This window comes from Nycticebus coucang, chromosome 9 (assembly GCF_027406575.1).
Source record: "Nycticebus coucang isolate mNycCou1 chromosome 9, mNycCou1.pri, whole genome shotgun sequence".
NCBI classification, from domain to species: Eukaryota; Metazoa; Chordata; class Mammalia; order Primates; family Lorisidae; genus Nycticebus; species Nycticebus coucang.
Window position 1 is genome coordinate 13,929,385 of NC_069788.1, and position 21,053 is coordinate 13,950,437.

General features: G+C 38.3%; 1 protein-coding gene across 6 annotated transcripts in view; it reads right to left on the minus strand.

The window, feature by feature from the left end:
• Window positions 1-19,116, minus strand: part of FAM135A (family with sequence similarity 135 member A) — a 103,834-nt gene extending 84,718 nt beyond the window's left edge. For 3 of the 6 annotated variants that reach the window (XM_053602238.1, XM_053602236.1, XM_053602237.1), the window contains exons 1-4: window positions 18,819-19,095; window positions 17,126-17,214; window positions 4,734-4,826; window positions 2,745-2,860 (exon numbers count right to left, since the gene is read on the minus strand). In XM_053602238.1, coding sequence (XP_053458213.1) covers window positions 2,745-2,821 — 77 coding nt within the window. In that variant the 5' untranslated portion in view covers window positions 2,822-2,860; window positions 4,734-4,826; window positions 17,126-17,214; window positions 18,819-19,095. Of the gene's footprint in view, window positions 1-2,744; window positions 2,861-4,733; window positions 4,827-16,679; window positions 16,751-16,841; window positions 16,908-17,125; window positions 17,215-18,818 lie in introns of all 6 variants that reach the window. The other 3 variants (XM_053602234.1, XM_053602233.1, XM_053602235.1) reach the window with 3 other exon arrangements.
• Between the last annotated feature and the right edge of the window lie 1,937 nt (window positions 19,117-21,053).

The following is a 21,053-nucleotide window of genomic DNA, read 5'->3' on the forward strand; positions in this document are numbered from 1 at the left end:
CAAGCTGTTGTATATGTATACCATGGAATACTATTCAGCGATTAAAAAAATGGAGACTTTACATCCTTCATATGGATGGAGTGGAAGAGATTATTCTTAGTAAAGCATCACAAGAATGGAGAAGCATGAATCCTATGTACTCAATTTTGATATGAGGGCAATTAATGACAATTAAGGTTATGGGGGGGAAGCAGAAAGAGGGACGGAGGGAGAGGGGTGGGGCCTTGGTGTATGTCACACCTTCTGGGGGCAAGACATGATTGCAAGAGGGACTTTACCTAACAATTGCAATCAGTGTAACCTGGCTTATTGTACCCTCAATGAATCTCCAACAATAAAAAAAAGATTCCAGCAAAGCCAATTTTAAAGGAAAAAAAAAAAAAAACCTCCAAAATGTGACATGTAGATATCAAATATGTCACCAATTTCTTTACTGTCCCTCATACTCATACCGCCTGCAATGTGACTCCCATTATGAACTGGGGTGAAGATGTAATTCACCACTTCTTAAGTATGGGCTGGCCTTATTTATGACTTATGGCAAATCTTTGTGGTCATGGTGACAGTGTGATTAAGAGGTCTACTTGCATGGTTTCTCTCCCTTGGATCTGTGTCTCTTCTGTGATAACAAGCTAGGAGGAACAACTGTAAAACAGGGCTGAGTCTGCCCAACTAAGGCCATTCTGCAACAGCTATCACCCTGCCAAGTGCCAGCTGACTATGGATTCATGAGTGAGCCCTGCAAAGATTAGTCAACCCAGCCCAGATCAGAACCATTCAGCTGATTCATAGACTTACAAACAAAAATAAATGTTACTGCTGTAAAGCCACTGAGGCTTTGTTTTTATTGGTAGCTGCAATATTGTGGCAATAAATAATAAAGGAAAACTGATAGAAGTGGTATGTACCATAACAACAAATGGACAGCTACACTTAAGGAAGGTGGAAAAGTAATGAGAAAACTATAGGAGACTAGAAAATGGTAACCCATGTTACATAGTGATGAAAGATGCTGTCTATAATAACTTAGAATAAGTTAGATAATGTATCTAAGAAACTTTTGGACTTGAGCAAACTAACCTCCAGACAGACTGCAGAAAATGTCAACTGGTGCTCCTAGCCAAGTATAACAAGATTCTGTAAGAAAGAGATGAGCTAAAGAAAGAGCCATCCATTCGTAAGCATAACTTAGAGGGAATATCGAGAGATTAGGACTTGCTGCGATAGAAAATAAAACTTTCATCTCTAGTACCCTGAAATATTTTCAAAATAAAATGAAGCTCAGGGACAAACGCCAAATCAAGGATGTAGCTGATGGTTCCTTTCTCAAATTTACTAAAGGGATTAAGGCAGGGTCTAACCAGACATTTGTAGCTTTGCAAAAAGGGTTTTTAGGAAGTTTCTGGGTATGATTCCACAAAATTCTGATCCCCAGATGGTAGTGATTATATCTTCAGAGCAATCATGTCACAAAAAACAACTGCGGCTGTGAACTTTAAAGTAAGGATTAGACCCACAATGTTTTTTAAGTGAGTTGTATGAGACAAAAAGCCACTAGCCTAGACTCCTGGCCTTGCCTTGTGACTTGCTTGACCAACAAAATGCAGTGGAGGTAACACTGTGCTACCTCAAGGCACCTTTCATCTTTTGCTGTCTTTCTTGGACTCCTATCTCTGCCATGAGAACAAAGCCAGGCTGGCCTGTTGAGGAACAAGAGACCAAATGGAGCACAGTATAGCACAGCTAAACATTTTCATTTTTATAACAAGATGGCAAAGCCAAGCCAAAAAAATAAAAATCTCTCTCTTCCTACTTCTGTTAATTATAGCCCCACTATGATCATTCTTAGTACAGGCTTCCATACTTAAAAATCTTGAGTTACTACTGTAAGTAATTCTAAACTGTTACTTATGCTTCTATTTCTCCTACACAACCATCACTCTGATACATCATAACTGTCATCATGTAAGTGCTTACTGTAATAAGTGATAATTTTAACTACTTAAAAACTATTGATGGTTACCTAGATCACCAGAAGTAAAGTAACTCACCTCCAAACATTAAAAGTCTTTCACAAACATAACCTTGCCTTTTTTTACTACCTTTCTTCTGCAATGCTCCTAGAAAATATCCAGTCTCCTAAATATTCTTAAAAATAAAAGTTCATTCCTATTTCCAAGACCTAATTCATCTTCCTTCTCCTATTAAAAGGACCTTTTACTTTGTCCTCGGCTTATCCAAGTCTTATCCATGCTTTGATCCTATCGCTTCATCAGGCCTTTCCTAACATTAATAACCCAGAAAGATGTCCTTCTGCTCTTAATCCTAAAGCACTTCTTATACACACTTACCATATATACAATACAAATATCACATATACAATACAGTACAAAGCTTCATTACGTGTGCTCTGTGTTTCTACTTAGCTGTTTGTGTGGATATTTTTTTTCCCAACACAGTGCAGTACAAAGCCAAAATGAGATCATATACTTTTTCATTAAAATCCTCTCAATACAAATTCATCGACGCATGTTGAACATACCTAGCATTATCATTAAATTCACGTGAATAATTCACAAAGATCTACTCAACAAATAAAATTTCTCTGAGAAAATAATCACTTAAATATAGCTCATTATTTTCCTTATATATGTTAAAACAAAAGTATGTAATTAAATTTAAATTAAGGCTGTACATCTTATGCAAAATATTAAAATACATAATTTTCATAATAAAATACCTACCCTCTCTGAAATAAATCCACATTGTAGAACTTGTTTAGCTCTACAGAGAATTCTACCATTGCTTGAACTTCAGTCATTTTTACTTTATACCCAGAACACAAATCTGGTGACAGCACCTTTATTAAAGAAGGGAGAAAAAATGAGAAGCACAATAAAAATGCCAACTTATAAAAATATTACTAAAATACATTTCAGAATATGATGCATAGGCAGAAAATGAAAATGAAGCAAATCATTTCAGTGTACCTAACAGCCTAACCCAACTGAACAGCACCAGAATCTATACTTAGTAAATAGCACATCTATAATTTAAGATTTGTCCTATTAGAGTGTTTTCTTTAAAATTTGTTCCCCTGATATTTATGCGATGATAAACAATATAACAAACTACTAAAAGAAACTTTTTTTCTGAACACTCTGAGATCAAAGAAACTCAATCTCTTCTAGATAAGATAATAACTTTAATAAAAAATTAAGCTACTTAATTATACTCCCCCAGTTCTACACTGCACATAAAGGTAGTTACAGAGTCAAAAAGAAAATGTTCTTGAATCCCCAGTTAAATCCATAAAAAGATTTTCTTTCATAGGTGAAGAAAGAGTTCTTAAATGACTTTCTTCCTTTACTACAAAAAACTTAAAAAGTATTTATTTTCAAAAAGGTATTTTCTTCATTCTTTTAAATTTATTTTCATTTATTTATTTATTTGAGACAGAGTCTTACTCTATCACCCTGGGTAGAGTGCCATGGTGTCATAGCTCACAGAAACCACAAACTCTTGGGCTTGAGCAATCCTCTTGCTTCTGTCTCCCAAGTAGCTGGGACTACAGACACCGACCACAACACCCAGCCGGTTTTTCTATTTTTGGTATAGATGGGGTCTCACTCTTGCTCAGGCTGGTCTTGAACTCCTGAGCTCAAGCAATCCACCTGCCTTGACCTCCTAGAGTGCTAGGGTTCTAGGCGTGAGCCACCATATTTGGTCAAAGATGTGTTTTTTTAAAAATCAAAACAGATAAGCAAAAAAGAAAACATTTACAATTCCATCCATTGAAATATATACTTTGGTATACATTCTTTGTGTGTGCATTTGTACAAGTTTTTTATAAAAGTGGTATAAAACCACATATATATTTTATTTCCTGCTAGTATTTCCATTAATATTTTCAATAAACATCTATATGTAGTTTTATAATATTATTTTTTAATTGTTAACTATTACATTATGAACACATTATAATTTAGAAAGCACCTAATGTTGAGTATTCCAGTAGTTAGCATTTTTTCACAATTTCAAAAAAATGCCATAACAATCATCTTTATCAAAAGTGTACATTTTAAAAAGCAATTTAATCATTTCTTAGCCCTATGGAAGAACATTCTCCATGAACCTCTTGTGTTTCTGCATGTCTTGTGAACACACTGACAGCCTTTGTTCAGGCTATCTGTTCAAGGATGTTTCTTCTATTTTTTTTTTTCTTAAGCGGGCCCAGGCTGGGTTTGAACCAGGCACACACAGGGTTGGCAGTCTAACCACTGAGCTATAGGTGCCCAGCCATCAAGGATGTTTCTATAAGGAACAATCTTAGAAGTGAGAAATGTGTCTCATACAAGAACAAAGGGCAGGTTTGTTTACTGTACTGTATAATAAAAACAAACTCTCTCTCCAAGAAAAAGTCAGGCATGTTTATTGTCCATTATAAAAGATTTAAGTTTCCTTAGCTTAGGGTTCTTCCCCTATAATATAACCTACTCATATACAGGTGTTACCTGGTACCGTAGGGCTGGGAGTATAAACCATACTTGTCTTTGATACATGAGTCTGGTGTCTTCTGCAACATCCATGGCACTGTGCCAGGTTAAGTTGTTAGTTTGCAAGTAAGACAAAATCTCAGCCCCTTCTCAGTTCTTGAAACAGTTTTTCACAGAAATTTTGCAAATATTCCAATCTATTATGAATTAAATGCAAAAGAAATGTCATATTCTTACCTGTGCTGATTAAAATTTCACTTTAACATTATTAAATAACCAATCTTGTACTTCCAGGAAATGATTCTTGTTGTTAAAAATATATTGTTCCCCCTATGAGAAAGAAACAATATCTCAACATTGTAGAAATTTATAAAGTCTATTTTAAGGAAATTTTTGTTACTTATTCAATTTATATTAAAAAACTGCATTTTCCCTATGATTTAGAAATAAGCTGTATTTTATTTTTTTAATTTTATAAATTTAAGGGATACAGGTGCAGTTTTGTAGTGATGAATTTCTGGGCATCTAATGTAACCATCACTGGAATAGTATACAATATACCCATTAAGTAACTTTTCGTCCCTTAGCCCCCTCCCACCTACCCTTATTTCCAAGTCTCCAATGACAATGAAGGAAACAGTTTCATAGATCTGTTTTCATTCACAATTTCACATTAACTATTGTTTGTCTCCATTCATATAGAAATGAACTTGGGTATAATTACTGGCACACAGAACTGAATGGAGACAAACATAAGAATCCTATTATGTTTTCAACAGAATTGTATTTGTCAAAGAAATTATAAAGCTAACCTGCAAAGCCTGTGACTGTGTAACTTGCCAGCTGGCAAACCTGCAGTAACAGGAAGCAGGCTATGAAAACCGTACACCCTCAAAATGGTCAAACTTTCAACACCAACTTCAGATGTGGCCATGGAGGTTAAAGTAAGGAAGAAACACCCATACAACAAAGATAGGGCTCATAATACAAGGAACGTAGGCGTTCTCACCAGAAAGCAGAACTGAAGGTACTACTCCACTGCAAGGCGTGAGACCTTCATCTGTCCTGCCCAGCTCTGTTCTCAGCCAGAGTGTTTCTCATTGTTTGCTTTCCCAAATGGGAGGATGTAGAGGACACCGAGAGCCAGACCGCCTCTGAGTGAGATGATTTGCAGCTCCGGGGTAGACCCTCAGGCAACTCATCCGCAGGTGTCAGTCTGGGAGAGAGCCTGAGCCCCAGGCGATCCTTAAGCATCTGTCATTGTCTAATACTCCCCTCAACCATCAGGTTGCTTGAGTCTACCCTGCACTTATGGTTAGCCCACCTCTTGCAAGCTTGTACTTCTATCCATGTCTTACCTGTTTCCTTCTTGCGGCAATGGGGTATAGGGTGTTAGGGGCTGCAACAGGAGATTTTATGACTGTTTTCCTGTTTCTGATCCACCACAATATGTTGGGTATGTATGGGAGGGATGGAGAAGAAGGTAACTATATTTTTGTTTATAGGTCACTGAACTTGCAGATCTGACAGAAAGCACTGTACCTCCCCCATGAACTAAGATTAATGGAACAAGTGGATGGCACCTTGGTTTGTCTCCCTAGAGAAAGGGAGGTGGGAGTGTTTTCTGTAGGTAGGTGGAAAGATGCACACGGATACTTAGGTAGCCAAAGTGGCAGAATGTGGCAGACTGTATCATTTATATCCTCTTCTTCCTAGCCAAGAGGTTGCCCCATCTTTGGGAAACCAAATTTCCCAACTCCTTTAATGCCTGTGATCCTATCCATGGAATATAAATGGAAGTGAGACAGGAATGGAAGGGAAATTTCTTTAAAGGGAAATTCTTTGCTCCGAATTTCATCTGCCTCCCTTCCTTATAGGCTGGGATACCTTTTTGACAGTGACCTAGTTTTAATCACACAGATTACGATGAAGCCCTGAAGAATGAATGGTAAAGCGAAAAGATAGAAGGATTCCAGATTCCTGAACATCTTACTTCCCTGGACTGCTGAGAATCTGTTATAGCAACTATACTTAATCTATACCCTAATTAACATATCTCCCTTCTTCAGGCTATTTTCAAAAAAAGGCAGCCTCTTTCTCTCTTCTGTGTTTCAAACCCTCAGGGGCTTCCTATCTTATTCAGTAAAATTATCTTGATATGGCCTATAAAATGACATTACATAACACATAACTTCTCTGACCTCATGTCTTATACCTCTGCCCACTTCAATAATTCTTATTTCCTTTTTATTCTTCAAACACAAAAAATATATTCCTGCCTCAGGGCCTTTGCACTCTTTGTTCCCTGAAACATTCTTCTTCTCCAGATATCCACATGACTGCTTCACCAACTTTAAGCCTTGACTCAAAATGTCAACTTCTCAATCAGGCCCTTCCTGGCCACCGATCTAAAATAGTTCCCTCTCTGCTCCTCGCACACTCTGTCTCTTTCCTCCTTTTGTTTTAACTCAGCACTTATCTCTACCAAATATACTAAGATTTTATTTATTAGTGTTTATTATTTCTGCTTCACTAAAATGTAAGTTCCATGCAGGCAGAATATTCTGACTGCTTTGTTCTCTGCTGTATTCCCATTATCTAGTACACAGTAGGTACACAACTAATATTTTAAAAATATTTAATAAATTCATATTTAATATCTCAAATATTAACTATTATTTATCTATTTAAACTTGGAGAAAGGAATTATTACAGTGATACACTGAAAAAGAACATGTATGAATAAACTTTGGTGATAAAATTCCTTCAGCAGTATAAGCTCAAGGCCTGCCTATGAAGAATTTCTTCCACCCTTAACTCCTGTACCCTGCTTTGCTTTTTGTTCTACTGCTGTTTTCTCATTTTCCTTTAATCCATTCCTTTGTTTTCTCCTAAATGGAAAAATACATGTACAGATAAATACACAGTATTGCTGATAAAACTGATTTTTATCTCCCTTACCCCTCTAAAAAAAAAAAAAAAAGGAAAAAAAAGCTATTTCTATGTATTCGTAGAAGAAAAAGTTCAAAGAAGGAACTAAAGGGAAAGGAAAGTATGTAAAAAGGAGAAAGGAAAGAAAAATTCAGAGGAATGTCAGAACCAAAAGGGATCTCTGTCTGCTCCTCTTCTCATAAACTCCTCTTTTCCTCTTTTCCCAGCTGTAGGGAGCAACATGTTCTGAGATACCTGGCTACTTGCCTCCAGCAAATCCTTGCTGCCTAAACAAGACTAGAAGCTTCCAAATTTTGAGAGGAAGTTGAAAGTATTTTTTTTCTAAAGGTGAAATCTTAATTTTAGATGTCACCATCTAGTTAAAAGCCCAAAACAAAACGTGTGTACTTCAAACCAAATTTAACAACACAGCACATTCATTCAGTGTGCTTAACAGTGCAAAAAAGTCTCTGACTTACACAGATTATTAAGCCACTCATGAGCAGAAAAACCCTGGTCTGTCCTCTTTCAAGAACTACAGAAATTGCAGAAAGGGTTTCTTTCCTTTTACCCAGATGAAGTATGGGAGACTTCACTGCCAGGAACTCTCTGCACCCATCAAAACGTGAAAAATTCCATGGCCTTCTGGCACAGTGTGATGGCTGGCTCAGAACATGTTGCTCTAACCTCAAATGTTGAAGCTACAGGAATCAACTGACTCACCTGAGACCGAATTACTCACTCCATTCCCCTGGATTTGGCAAAGTGGCATAAAACTAAAATCATCTGGAGGTCTGTGCAAATAGGGATCCTTCCTAAGCCCTATCCTGATCACTAAGAGAACTGAGCTGAGTCAACTACAAACTCCAACCCAAAGAAGCCAGAGGGGAACTCCAAACAGGAAACAACTCCAATACTTAATGTCCTGAGAGACAAGAAGGGACTTCTCTGCCCATCAAACCTGATACGGCAAACAATCTGACAGCTACTCTCAGAGAAATAAGGTCATTAATCTAAAGACATTCTCGGTCTTCTAGGCGCTGCTCTAACACGAGGGCCACTAACAAGTGTGGCTACTGAACAAGTGAAATGTGACTACTGAGAAACTGAACTCTTAATCTTATTTCATTTTAAATTAATATAAATTTAAATCCAAACACTGAATCAGTATAAAGTACTTCCTCATTAAATATAACTTTGTTGTTTTGATAGGACTACATTTCACTTTAATCATTAAAACTGTAAAGTACAAAAAAAAGAAAGTAGTGGGACCTGAGATACGCTGTAGAAGTATACAATGACTTTAAAGATGTGAGCTCAAATAATAGCTTAAGGCTCCCCCACTCAATGACTGATTAAGTGGCATGCCTCCCCCCCTTCTTAGAGACCTCCTCTGTGATTCACTAACAGGCCTAAGGCTATGCAAGACCTACCAGCAGGACCTCAATACACAGAACAAATCACTGACTGGCACACTGCTGCAGACATGTGCGAACTGAAACTGACCTTTTGGATACAGGACCAACTAAGGCGAGAACATCTAAAAAGTATAATCAAGTACCGGTATTTTGTCTCTAGTTAACAGACCCTTTATCTTAAGCATTCCTTTTCACTGACTCCTGGTCTTTTAGACATAGACTAACTCTTTCAGCCAATTGTCAGCTAAAGAACCTTGAAACAGTTCCATACAAAACGCAGAATCATTTTCTCCAAATCTTGAAAGTACGATGTTGGTATTTTGATAGGAATGCGTTTTGTATGGAACTGGAAAAAACCCCGTATAGCTAAGGCAGTTCTTAGTAACAAAAATAAAGCTGGGGGCATCAGCATACCAGATTTTAGTCTGTACTACAAAGCCATAGTGCTCAAGACAGCATGGTACTGGCACAAAAACAGAGACATAGACACTTGGAATCGAATTGAAAACCAAGAAATGAAACTAATATCTTACAACCACCTAATCTTCGATAAACCAAACAAGAACATACCTTGGGGGAAAGACTCCCTATTCAATAAATGGTGTTGGGAGAACTGGATGTCTACATGTAAAAGACTGAAACTGGACCCACACCTTTCCCCACTCACAAAAATTGATTCAAGATGGATAAAGGACTTAAATTTAAGGCATGAAACAATAAAAACCCTCAAAGAAAGCATAGGAAAAACACTGGAAGATATTGGCCTGGGGAAAGACTTCATGAAGAAGACTGCCATGGCAATTGCAACAACAACAAAAATAAACAAATGAGACTTCATTAAACTGAAAAGCTTCTGTACAGCTAAGGAGACAATAACCAAAGCAAAGAGACAACCTACACAACGGGAAAGGATATTTGCATATTTTCAATCAGACAAAAGCTTGATAACTAGGATCTACAGAGAACTCAAATTAATCCACATGAAAAAAGCCAACAATCCCATATATCAATGGGCAAGAGACATGAATAGAACTTTCTCTAAAGATGACAGACGAATGGCTAACAAACATATGAAAAAATGTTCATCATCTCTATATATTAGAGAAATGCAAATCAAAACAACCCTGAGATATCATCTAACCCCAGTGAGAATGGCCCACATCACAAAATCTCAAAACTGCAGATGCTGGCGTGGATGTGGAGAGAAGGGAACACTTTTACACTGCTGGTGGGACTGCAAACTAGTACAACCTTTCTGGAAGGAAGTATGGAGAAACCTCAAAGCACTCAAGCTAGACCTCCCATTTGATTCTGCAATCCCATTACTGGGCATCTACTCAGAAGGAAAGAAATCCTTTTATCATAAGGACACTTGTACTAGACTGTTTATTGCAGCTCAATTTACAATCGCCAAAATGTGGAAACAGCCTAAATGCCCACCAACCCAGGAATGGATTAACAAACTGTGGTATATGTACACCATGGAATACTATTCAGCTATTAAAAAAATGGAGACTTTACATCCTTCGTCCTAACCTGGATGGAAGTGGAAGACATTATTCTTAGTAAAGCATCACAAGAATGGAGAAGCATGAATCCTATGTACTCAATTTTGAAATGAGGACAATTAATGACAATTAAGGTTATGGGGGGGAGGAAAAGCAGAAAGAGGGACGGAGGGAGGGGGGGTGGGGCCTTAGTGTGTGTCACACTTTATGGGGGCAAGACATGATTGCAAGAGGGACTTTACCTAACAATTGCAATCAGTGTAACCTGGCTTATTGTACCCTCAATGAATCCCCAACAATAAAAAAAAAAAAAAAAGAACCTTGAAACACACCTACATAACCTATAAGCTCCCGCCTCCAGATGTTCCACTTTTCTGGACCCAACTGATGTATGTTTTCCACGTCTTGATTTATGGCTTCACCTGTAATTCCTGTCTCTCTAAAATGTATAAAACCAAACTATAACTCCAACACCGTGAGTCCACTTGCTCAAGGTTTCTTTAAGGGTGTGGTTGTGGGTTATGGTTCTCAAACCTGGCTCAGAATAAACATCCATAAATTATTTTACAGAGTATGACTTCTTTCCCGTCAATAAGGACTTAATATAAAAAAGAATGCAAATACCTTGTTAAGATGTTTTTCTATTGATCACATCTTGAAATAATATTTTTTATATATTGGGTTACATTACTAAAATTAATTTTACTTATTTATTTTTACTTTTTTAAATGTTACTAGAAAATTTTAAATTACATGGCCTTTATATTTCTATTGGATAGCACAGTCTAGGCATACTAAGCTATCCCTTTAACTGCTAAAAGTGTAGTAACTGCTTCAGAAATAGTGCTCAGTACATAACACCATGTCTACCTTCCAAGACTACAGGTATGAGATCAGTTGAGAGACATCAAATATCCACAAATGAAGGTTCAGGCATGGATATCTGGAAAAATGAGATACTCCTGCACTCTTCACATTGACCCTAAACCAAGAGCTAACCACCTTCAATGCAGTCAGAATTCATGACTACTGCAGGAGCTAGAAGAGGATGTGGAAACAGCAGAAACTAAGAGGCCCAGCTCAGTGTCCCCTCAAGATGAGCTGGAGACCACAGAGACAATCAGATTCTCCCACAGAAATCAAGAACTAGCCTTGACTCTTCAATTATGAACTCATATTTGCCCTGAGCATGTTCTTTCTGTTAAAACAGAGTAATGGAGTTGAACAGGCACTCTGCTTGTCAACCTAAGGAATTAAGAGGACACTTCTACCAACTGGAGGCAACAACTCCAGTTCTGGAATTCTACTCCCAAGTCAGCAACCATGGGACAAATGAGCTCAGAGCCCATAAAAAGGATAGTCCAAATAATGATGCCTAAAAGACACTGCATAAGGCAAAAATTGCCTAAAAATTGCCTTAAAAATCCCTTAGCAAGTCCCCATGTTAGCAACTGCTATATCACAGTCATTAAATACAATATAATCACTTTTTCTTCCAGCTGTAGGAAAAAATTCAGTCTCTTTAGCTGAACACTAATGTAATAAATTTGCATTTAGAGGCCACATTGTATATACACTTCAAACATGCATTCAATGTAGTGACTCACAGTAAGATAGACATATGAGAATTGACATCAAATGAAGGAACAGCAGATTTACATACAGTAGGGAAGGGGCTCACAGTACTGCAGATATGTGGGAACTGAAACTGACCATGTGGATACAGGACCAACTAAGGCGAGAACATGTAAAAGGTATAATTAAATTCAAGTATGTTAAATAGGAATATGATGGGAATAGAGAAATTTTCTAGAACTAAAAGGTTAACTAAATACATTTAATACTAGCTAGCCTAATTTTTCTCTTTTGGGGGACTTCTCTAAAGGAATAAGGAGGAAACCCAAATAGGGGTACCCTGTGAATAACAAAGGATTCCTGTAACTGTCATGTTCTGTACCAGACTAAGGAGGGTAGAAAGACGGGTTTCTTGGTGGAAGGTATACTCAGGTGCTACCTTTCCTAAGTCCCACTCACCCATGGGATAGCAGAACTCCAAACCCACATAGCTCTGGCCTTTATAATCTTTCAGCTAATCTTGACCAAGCCAGACCACACAGCAATAAACTGAAACAGTCTGCAGCTACCTAGTATAAATTCCGGTCACCTGAGTTGGTTACATCTACGCTGGCTGGTTCAGTGTGAACATACACAGTATGGTCTTCTTTCCTGATTTATATTCAACTCCCTTCTTGGTTGGCTGAGCCCCTGACACTCTGCCTATCTTTGTAAGTTGCCTCCTGCAGGAGCTAAACATATTGAATCACAGGATTGTAACCTGTTCTAAACTGGCCAACCCACCTATCACTTGCCTGACTCTGAAGATCACCCCACTCAGATCACTTTTAAAATTTTTTTGCCTTATGATCATTCACATGAACATTACAACTTTCATCAGTAACAGCTCCCATTTTAAAAAGTGGTTCACAGCAAAGCTGAGTTTATTAGAATCATTAAAATAAAAAGGACACATGAAATAAGTAAAATCACTTATCTAGAAACTTCTGTCACCTCTCCTCACTCATCAAAATGAACTATTGAGGACTAGTCTATGCCATATTGCATTAATTATACAAATATTTAAGAAAAAATAGCTTACTAATTTTTTTCTTTGGGGAAGAGAAGGAGGTCTTCCAAAGAATAGTAAGAATAGCTTAATAGACAAGTTATATTTTAAAAAGCTATAAGTTTCTATTGATAATACCAAATAACAATATAAAATAAAAACCAAATATAAACGCTCAAAATGCTTTGGCTTACCTCCTGTAGCACCAGTAGCTTTAATAATGGTATTTAATGTAATTATCACAAAAATCTCAAAGAACTATTATTACTCCATTTTATAGGTGAAGAAACTAAGGAGCAGAAAGTTACATAACTTGTCCTAGGTGACAAAGTAAGGAAATAATGGAACAGAAAACCTGAAATGCGTCAAACTCCATAGCCTATATTTGCACCTGCCTAATTTTAAAGTCCACACCTGAGCACTGCTATAGGAAACACATTCAATGATCATCAAGCTATGAGATAAACGTGCCCCTACCAAAAGAAAAACTGAAATCAGAATGCAACATTAATGAAAATATTATACTTAATATTAAATGAACTACATTCAATTTCCCATGTAATTAATCCTATTTCCCAATTATGAAATTCTCAAATTTCTCACACTGCACACCTATAAAGTTAAAAATTGTTCTCTTCCAATGTCTTTAAAATGTGTTTAGCAAAAGGGAGATGCATTACTAATCTTATAACTGACACATTAAGTAAGCATTCACAAAAAAAGAACAGTGTTAATTCTGGATAACTGTTAATTAAAAATTCATAGCAAAAGTAATTTTTAAACATAACAAAGAATCTCTGAAAGTATTCCTATGGTTCACTAAGAACATGAGTAAAGAAACCAAAGTAAAAAATAAACAGAGAAAACTTTTACTGCTCATTATGTGACACTTTATGAAGCTACCCCTGATAATACAAACTTTTAAGGAACGTATGTATGCTGTAAAACAAACCTGCCAGAAACGCAGAATGCCTTTGAATGTATCATGTTATATTATATACACCTAACAACTTTAGAATAGCTAAACAAAAGCTAGTTACTCTTCCTAACAGGAACAGAAATTGAGAAAAAAATGCAGTCATCATGTACTTCCTAGTTCTGGGATCTTCCCAACAGTTTACAAAATGTTTCTTCTTATTGGCTATATCAACATAAAACAAAGCTCCAGAACCAGTATAAAAAAAAAATTACAATAATATTTCTGAAAAATATTCTAAGAAACAATATTTTCTTGATATCCCATGCTTTCTTGCTTTTTTTAATCCAGCAGCAATTTTTTTACATTAGACAGACCTAGATTCTAACTCAGACTCTCTAAACCTCATCAATTGAAAATAGTATTTCTAATTCCTAGCTCAAAGGTAAGGCTTAAAAAAGTAATATATACAAAGCACTAAGCATGGACTTGGTGGTCAATAAATAGCTCACATTATAATTTTTCATCAATTTTTAAAGATGGTTTTATTTGGGCGGCGCCTGTGGCTCAAGGAGTAGGGCTCTGGTCCCATATGCCGGAGGTGGTGGGTTCAAATCCAGCCCCGGCCAAAAAAAAAAAAAAAAAAAAAGATGGTTTTATTTGAGGAAATGTCTATTCAAAATAACACAACTCAATGAAATAGGCTATTTTTTGTAAGTTTCAATTGCATGGCTTGAAAATATTTTCATTTAAAGAAGATGGAGTGGCTTCTAATTAAGATATTCTTAAGGTGTTGGGGATAACCAAGAAAAACACCAGTGAATATTTCAACTACTCATGTAAAGAATTTTCTACTGATTTTACTTTTTTTTTTTTTTTGTACAGACAGAGTTTCACTTTATTGCTCTCGGGAGGGAGAGTGCCGTGGCATCACACAGCTCACAGCAACCTCCAACGCCTGGACTCAAGCGATTCTCTTGCCTCAGCCTCCAGAGCAGCTGGGACCACGGGCGTCTGCCACAACGTCTGGCTATTTTTTTGTTGCAGTTTGGCCGGGCCGGGTTTAGAACCCACCATCCTCGGTATATGGGGCCAGCGCCCCACCAACCGAGCCATAGGCACCGCCCCCTGATTTTACTCTTTATTGACATTTCTCAGGCTCCCTCCTGCCTAGAGGACTGCTTTAAAACTAATACCAAAATTTGGCCCTTTATAAGCATTTTCATCTTACACTATTATTATAGTTTGACAAAATGATTACAAAAGGGGCTGGTGACAAGCCTACGTCCTAACCTTATCTCCCTGACAAAACTAATTTTCAATCTTAAAGTAAGGATGAGAGAGTTCTAAAAATCTGGGGTTCTCAATTCCTAAAAGACAAAAGTGATGGTAAAGGATATATATAGGCTTCCAAGGTCTTAAATTGTGACTGCCATAAGCCCTGACCTTGCCGCTTAGACATTTACAGATAGCTGTATTTCCAATGTAAGCCTGTGACTTACTGGCAATTTGAGTACATCAAAGAGCAGGTGTCACAGTTACGACTGATCAAAAAACAATCATGAACGAATCAGCCATGTCTTATAAGGCAACTTCAAGGGGATTTCAATAAAGAAATATCCTATTTCAGATTACATTAAAATCTATATAGCAAAAAGACATTTCAGAACACTTAAAGGAAATGTTCCAGACTTGTACAGTATATTATAATTCAGAAACGTGTTCTGGTGATATTCTGGTGATCTGACAGAGACCTAATGTTACAAAAGGAAAGATACTATACTCTTCTCAGAATGGTTTCTCAGTTGAGATATAGTTCATAAAGTTTATTTCATGAAAATAAGAACTCCCAAATAAAGGGTTGTCATTTAACATGCTTGGTATCTTTGTATTTCTGCTAAGAAAAAGGAGAGTAATTCTTATTTTAAATTTAGCACATCATTTATAACCAAGTATGTATTTGTTAAAAATAAAATGGTGAAACCCACTTAGGAGTTGCTGTACTTTATTCCTTCTGAGAAACCTACATGTGCCCAATAACTTGTGCGTTCTAACTTTTCTGAAAAACCACTGAGTCCATTAAGAAAGCTTTCTCCTGTAACATCACTCAGGTTTTTATTCCTATTCATTTATAAACCTTCTTCTATACAAAGGACTCGCTGATAAAAACACTACTCACTTTAGTCTATATGATCTCATCTCCATCCATTTAAACACATACATGTACTTATCAAAAAACTCAATTTTAAGCAGGTTTTCAATAACTAGAATCAAAGCAAAGGAAATCCTTGCCTTTTCCATGTACTAAACAACTTCCCACTTTCATGTATCTGTATTTATAGTAAACAAAGTAAGAACAGAAGAGAACAGAAAATTAGGGAGGTACCCAAATACAGAACTCTTACACCTCCTTTCAGCAAAGGGCTCATGTGTCTTACTTCCATGCTGCAGTGCTGTTTCACTGTATATGAACATTAACCTAAGCTAGGTCATAGTTCACTAGCATCCTACTAGACTTTTCACATATGTCTGAAATTAAAAAAAAGGATCTAAGTCCCAATTTGATCTGGGATTTAAGTAGTCAATTTACTCTTATTATGTAGTCTAAAATTAAAGAGATAAAAATTAAGTACTTTATAGCAGTTTTTTATCTGTGGTGGCCCTAAGTGTATTTAAATGATTAGGGATTACTTTGCTATTGAGAGATGACTGGGTGACCACCTTTTATTATCCACATTTTACAGGTGGAGACACTGAGTTATTATAGGTTAAATGGAATCTACATACTGAGATTATGAGTCATCTCAAGAGTTCACATCTTCTGACTTCTAGTCCTGTGTCTGCTGTTACCGTGAATCCTCGGTAAAAAAAAAAAATAGCACAGGAATTAATTCACTAAAGGTATTAAGAAGAATTTGTAGGCATTCACTTTTTTTAAAGAATACTTACCTAAAATAAAAAGACCCGTCTTTTAAGGAAGGAAGGGCAAGCTTTCTTCAGAAGCAGCAATTATCTCTATTTGCATTTGAAAAAATAATTTTTTAAAAAAATCTCAAAAGATAAATTCACCTCTTACCACACAGGATTGCTAATTTGTCTAAAAGCAATGTGGTTTAGTGACACCAATGCCTGCGACTTTTACCCTTTAAATCACTTCGAATAAAAAACCAGACTTTTTTGCTTCAGTGTTTATTTCCCTTCTTAAAACAAAAACAGAAAAACTTAATTCCTACCTGACACAGACGATGTAAGCAAGAATTTACTCTTTGTGGGCTGCTTCGAGATTCCAGAATGAAATACATAATCCAGTTGATCTTCAATCCTAGAATAAAGGCAAACTTTACTGAAAAGTAATTGCTTCAACAGATGCCTTCAAAGTAAGATACTTCATCCTTATTTATAGAAAGAGAAGTATTATTTAAGCCAAATCGTGATCACAATCTAGTATGCGGGGGAGAGGGAATCTTTAAAACACAGAAAGTTTTTTGTCCAATTCAAAAATTTAATACTTCTAGTCTAAAATATTTCTCCTCCAGTAAGCACACTAATTGTATTCTTAAATTAGCAGATTTGTATGCATTTATTGAATAGAACAGAGACTCTCAGGGAAATGATGCAACCAACTACAATAACAAATGTATAAAATGTCAAATTAATAAATTTTATAAAATAAATTGTTAAAATGCCATTCATTTAAGATTAGCTCTTGGACAACTACATTTATTGGAGAGCAAGAACGTTTTAAAACTTAAGCATATGTTTGTAGATTAATCCTTAACAAATCTTAACTGTGTATGGTTTTTGAAGTAGATGCTGCTTCTGGCAGGTAAATTTAATTCTTAAAAAGTAAATCTTTAATCAGAAAGTGTTAACAGGATTATTACTACTGTCACTCTTTTGAAGATGTTTCCAACTGGTGAAGAAAGAAGATAAAGAAATTGGAAGCTGAACTTAAGTATACTGAGTGGATAATTTAGCTTAGTTATAAAGCAGAGGAAACTATTAAAGAAGAGTATGCTAGAACTATTTAATAAAAAGTAAAGCAAACGAAATGGTTAAGAGGTCGACCTGCAGAAACAGGAAAAAAAAAAAGAGTGTGCGAAAGAGAAAAAAACAAAAAACCAAGAAGAGAAACGAGAACTGGGACTAGCATGGAAAAGGATGGGAGAAGTGGGGGCCATTAGAAAGCTACGAAATAGGGTCCCTACCAAAAGAGAGCTAAGGGAGCGAGGGTTTCCAAGGTAAGGCAGAGTAAAAATGAACGCTAGTGGAAAGCCATGTCAGAGCAAAACTTACAAACGGCAACCAACAAAAGAGAACTCCCAAAAGGAGGAAAATGACAGGGAAAGAAAGCCAACGTAGAAATTGCGGAGGTAACGGTGAGAAACGTGGTCGGCGAGGGTAAGGAGCTCGGGCAGGGCACATCTGGGCTAGAGAAGCCCAGCAGCAAGAGGGAAGAAATCAGGGGAAGCAAAAGGTTCAACCGAGCGGCCACCTGGGCGAAAAGGCGCGTTGGGAGGCGCGGGCTGAAAAAGCCGGACTCCTGAAGGGAGGCAAACAAGAAGACAGCGACTAAGGTGGAGCAGGGAGCGAAGGGCAGCGAAGGCTGTGACACCGGAGGCGTGAGGTTCAGGAGCAGCCGGCGAAGGGACGCGCCGCAGGGGCGCAGGCGGCTGGGAGCACCGGGCTAGAGGCGCGCCTGGGCCCTTCGCCTCCCAGAGAGCGCCCTGCGCCGCCGTCCGCACCGACCTTCAGCGGGCCGGGGCCGGACGGTGACCGCCAACAGTCTGGTGAAGGGCCTCGGGGAGCGAGCGGGACCCGAAGAGGAGGAGGCCGCTTCCTGCCTGGCCCCTGGGAAAAAGGAACAGAGGGAGGGGTCGTGGGTGTCGGGAGCTAGGGAGCTTGAGGGGACAGTTAGGGGCTCACCTCTCGCCCAACTCGGCCTCTTCCCCCGACAGTCGGACGGAGGAGCTAGTTGTCCAGCTGGAAGAATCCGGCCCTACCCGGGTCAGCACCATCCCGTCCCGGGCCCCCTCACATAGCCATCGCAGCAACCGCAACCACCGCAACCAAAGAGCGGGTTCGTCACCACCGCTCGGCTACTGGCCCAGCGCGGCCAGCGAGCATGCGCAGTCGCGCCAGACCCCAGGGAGCGCGGACCAGTCGGCGATACCTGCGATCAACAGGTCCCCGGCCGCGCGGCCCCGCCCCCGTCACTCTCACCTCCTCCTCCCGCCTCTTCCCTCCCCTTCCCTCCCCTCTCGGAGCTAGGTCCCGCCCCTTTCAAGCCTCGCGCCCCGCCCTTCGGGGGGTGCCTCCGCCGCGGCTCCAGCTCCTGCGCCAACTGAGATTTCTGGAGGTTGGTTCGCTTTACCGAGCTCCCGTTCCCAAGTTCCCGCGAGAACTGGAAGTTTACGTCAATATAATGCGCGAGGGAATAAACTTGGAGCCTGACGAGGAGTAGGGAACGAGGGAAGGGCAAAAAGAGGGAGCGCTAAGATTTCAGCTGTTTTTCTCACAATGTTTGTTCTTTTCTCTCTTCATTTCTTCTTTGCAGTCCTGGGTAGAGATCCCAGTTTTTGCGCTACTCAGTTTGTGCAGTGGGAAAGGAAGCTGCAGGAGACCGGCGCTGAGGCGGGAGAGCTGCCTTTCCGAGCACAGTCGTTGCGTTTTTGGCTAAATGAGGGTGCCGATCTGGTTGCTTCTTGGTTTTTAACGCCCAAAAGGGCGGGAGGGGGCTGACGAAGTAAATTCTTTAACTCTTAAATTCCATTAACAAGCCCATGAAGGAGAGTCCTTCACTGATTTACAGTATTTCACCCTTTCCTGTTTCTGAATCTAATCCAACGGAACCTTTTGTGGTGCATGAAAATCAGTGTGTTACTAATGCATCAAAGGAAGAAAATTGCGTTTCCTGTGTTAAAAATTAATTAGGAGGATGAATAGTGGTGATGGTTGCACAACAGTGTGAATGAACTTTACTGCCACGGAACTGTGTACTTAAAAATGGTAAAAACAGTAAATTTCATGCATGTTGTACCACAATAACAAATAGGAAAAAGCGTTGTGTACTCATTTGGTACTAAATGGTGATGCCTTACAGCCCAGGTCATTGGAAGGGGAGAGATTTTGAATATACTTAAACCTCTGTGGTTTAAATGATGCTTGTGTAGTTACTTTTTAATATGATTGGGTGTCCTGTTACCCTGTGATAACCATTCTATTCGTTTTTGTGTGAATGGCTTGCTTTCCTGATTTCTAATCTGACCCTTGTATAGCACTACAATTTTGCTAACTTTTCCAAAAGGGTTTTTATTGCTTGTTTTTCGATTTGAGCTATAACCTCAAAATTGAAAAGCTTTTTCTATTCTCTTGGTTATAACTGTGTCTTAGGAAAAATATGCTGAACAACCAGTTTCTTGAGTTACCACATCCGTGCAATTCTGAAATACACCCTGTGCCAAGATTTTCCCTTTTCCAAGTTCTTTTTATTAAAAACACATTTTTTTGTGTCATCTACTATGTGTGAGGCAGTGTGCTAATCTTGGAAGATACCAACATGAATAAAACAGAACTTGGGTGGAGTGTTTGCATAATTATCCTGTGATGTGACATGCGTAGTGTGGGATATATGCACAGGGAGCTGTTGGAGCTCAGAGGAGAAACATTAATCCAATTTAGATTGAGGAGAGGGCAGTGAGTTAGGAAAGACTTCCAGGAGATAATGACTCCAGAAAGTTAATGAAGTGGTATGTGTGCTGGTACTGCTGGGGAGGAGTAAAGGGGAAAGGATTGCTTGAACAAAGCTATCTAGTAAGAAACTGATCTTCTATGCCTCTGTTTGAAGATGTGAGATTAAAGGAAGTTGGCAAGGATCATGGTGAGCCTTTGGAAAAGGTCAGATCAATTCAACTAATTTTTTCATTATTTTGGGGGTGTGTGCCAAGCACTGCGCTATTACTAAGGGGTGCAATGATAATTAAGACTCAACCCTCAGGGAGTTTGCAATCTAGTAAGGAGAGATTGGCTCGTGAAAAACAGGTCTGCTCAACAGTTAAAATTAGGTTAGGCCCAGGTTGTTTGGAAACCCAGAAGAGGAGGACTTAAAGACTTAGGCAAGGCTTCCTGGAAATTATGCTTCAATAGAATATAAAATAATCT